General features: G+C 45.7%; 1 protein-coding gene across 1 annotated transcript; it reads left to right on the forward strand.

Annotated features, from left to right (window-relative positions):
- The first annotated feature begins 342 nt into the window (after positions 1-342).
- FOIG_16927 (uncharacterized protein) lies at positions 343-1,311 on the forward strand. Its single transcript, XM_031218407.1, has 2 exons — positions 343-550; positions 657-1,311. Exons 1-2 carry the CDS (start codon positions 362-364, stop codon positions 1,188-1,190), a joined length of 723 nt encoding a protein of 240 aa, XP_031051879.1. The 5' UTR covers positions 343-361; the 3' UTR covers positions 1,191-1,311.
- The last annotated feature ends 230 nt before the right edge of the window (positions 1,312-1,541 follow it).

Raw genomic sequence — 1,541 nt, forward strand, 5'->3', positions numbered from 1 at the left:
AGCGCTAGCGCTGAAAAGCATCTGACTAGATTAGACGCCTTTCTTACGTTCTGTCCGATCTTACATTACCAGGAGCGTTATCATCACAGAGCATAGGATCGTGTAGGATAGCATAGGTATACAAACAATTGATATCGCTTTGTGAAAAAGGCCGGGCTTCTATAACATATGCTAGGATAAGAAATGACAAATAATCTTGCATGTGTAAAGAAAAATCCGAAACAATGGCTCTTGGTACCGGCATAGCACGTCGATATGGAACATACAGGCATCTCAGGCTTCTGTATAAGTACCTAGCGAAGACCGTACTTGAGTACGAGCTCAATAAACACGACTGGACGCTGTAGAATACGATATCACAATGCCCTTCCCCACCAGTGGTAAGGGTCTTGAGCTGCTCATCATTCAAATTTGCTGCGGCATAGTTGTTTATGTGTCTGTGTGCCTACGGCTCTGGGCCCAGCATATCAACAGAAAAAGGCCGTCACTTCATAATAAGATCACAACAAGAAAGGTTTCACTACACGATGTGCTAATGCATGTATCTGTGGTACGTTTCTATACATAAGGACCCCCTGAGTGGCGTGATCCTTTCTAGTCCATATATATATGAGATCAGTCGCCTTCCGATCTTGTTGCACTGACCGCATTTATAGTTCTTTTATACAGTCCAAGCTGTCATTGTGATTCGTGGTATCATCGAGGGTGGTATCGGGCAGCACGGAAACGACATTGACCAGACAGAAATCACCATAGGTTTCCAAACCTGGTACTTCGGCGAACTCATCTATCCTGTACTTTCATGTTTCACTAAGACCTCCGTAATCTTGTTCCTGCAACAAGCGTACATCGTCAAATTTCAAACAAGAGAGGCCACTAACAGACGCTACATCCAGTGGGTATTGTACATCTGTCTGTGTGCCATTTGGACTTCCTCGAACGTGTTCTTGTCTGCTAGTATCTTTCAATGCTCTCCCCCAAGTCATTATTGGATGCAGTTTGAAGATCCTAGCAGCGAAGGGACATGTTCAAAGAGCATTGTACCAACTGCCGGTATAGTTTTAAGTATAGTAACAGCCGCCAGCGATTGGGCGTTGGCTTCGGTACCCATAGTCGCCTTAACGAAAACGCAGATTCCATGGCGAAAGAAGGCCGCCATTCAAGCCCTGTCGAGTTTAGGCGTGGTGTAAGTAATCTCTCATACCTATACACGTTTTTGCTCCACCGAAACAGGGTGGACGGGTGAAGTAAGATGATTATTTGAACATGGAACTGATAGCGCATGAACACGATAGAGCTGGTATATTTATGATAGTACGCGTACCCCACATTCGGACCCTGGAACTCACTGAGGACTTTCTCTATGAAACAGTGTAAGATCTTCCCTTGCTTTACGGCCACTATGGGAGGCTAAGTTTCATGCAGAGATGTTGCGAAGTGGACGGTTATAGAGGCTGCTATAGGGATCGTAGCAGGCTGTTTGCCGACCACTAGACCGCTCTTGAGACTGATGATACCTAGGCGAACCTCGCCGGTCGGTA

The sequence above is a fragment of the Fusarium odoratissimum genome (assembly GCF_000260195.1).
Source record: "Fusarium odoratissimum NRRL 54006 unplaced genomic scaffold supercont1.333, whole genome shotgun sequence".
NCBI lineage: Eukaryota > Fungi > Ascomycota > Sordariomycetes > Hypocreales > Nectriaceae > Fusarium > Fusarium odoratissimum.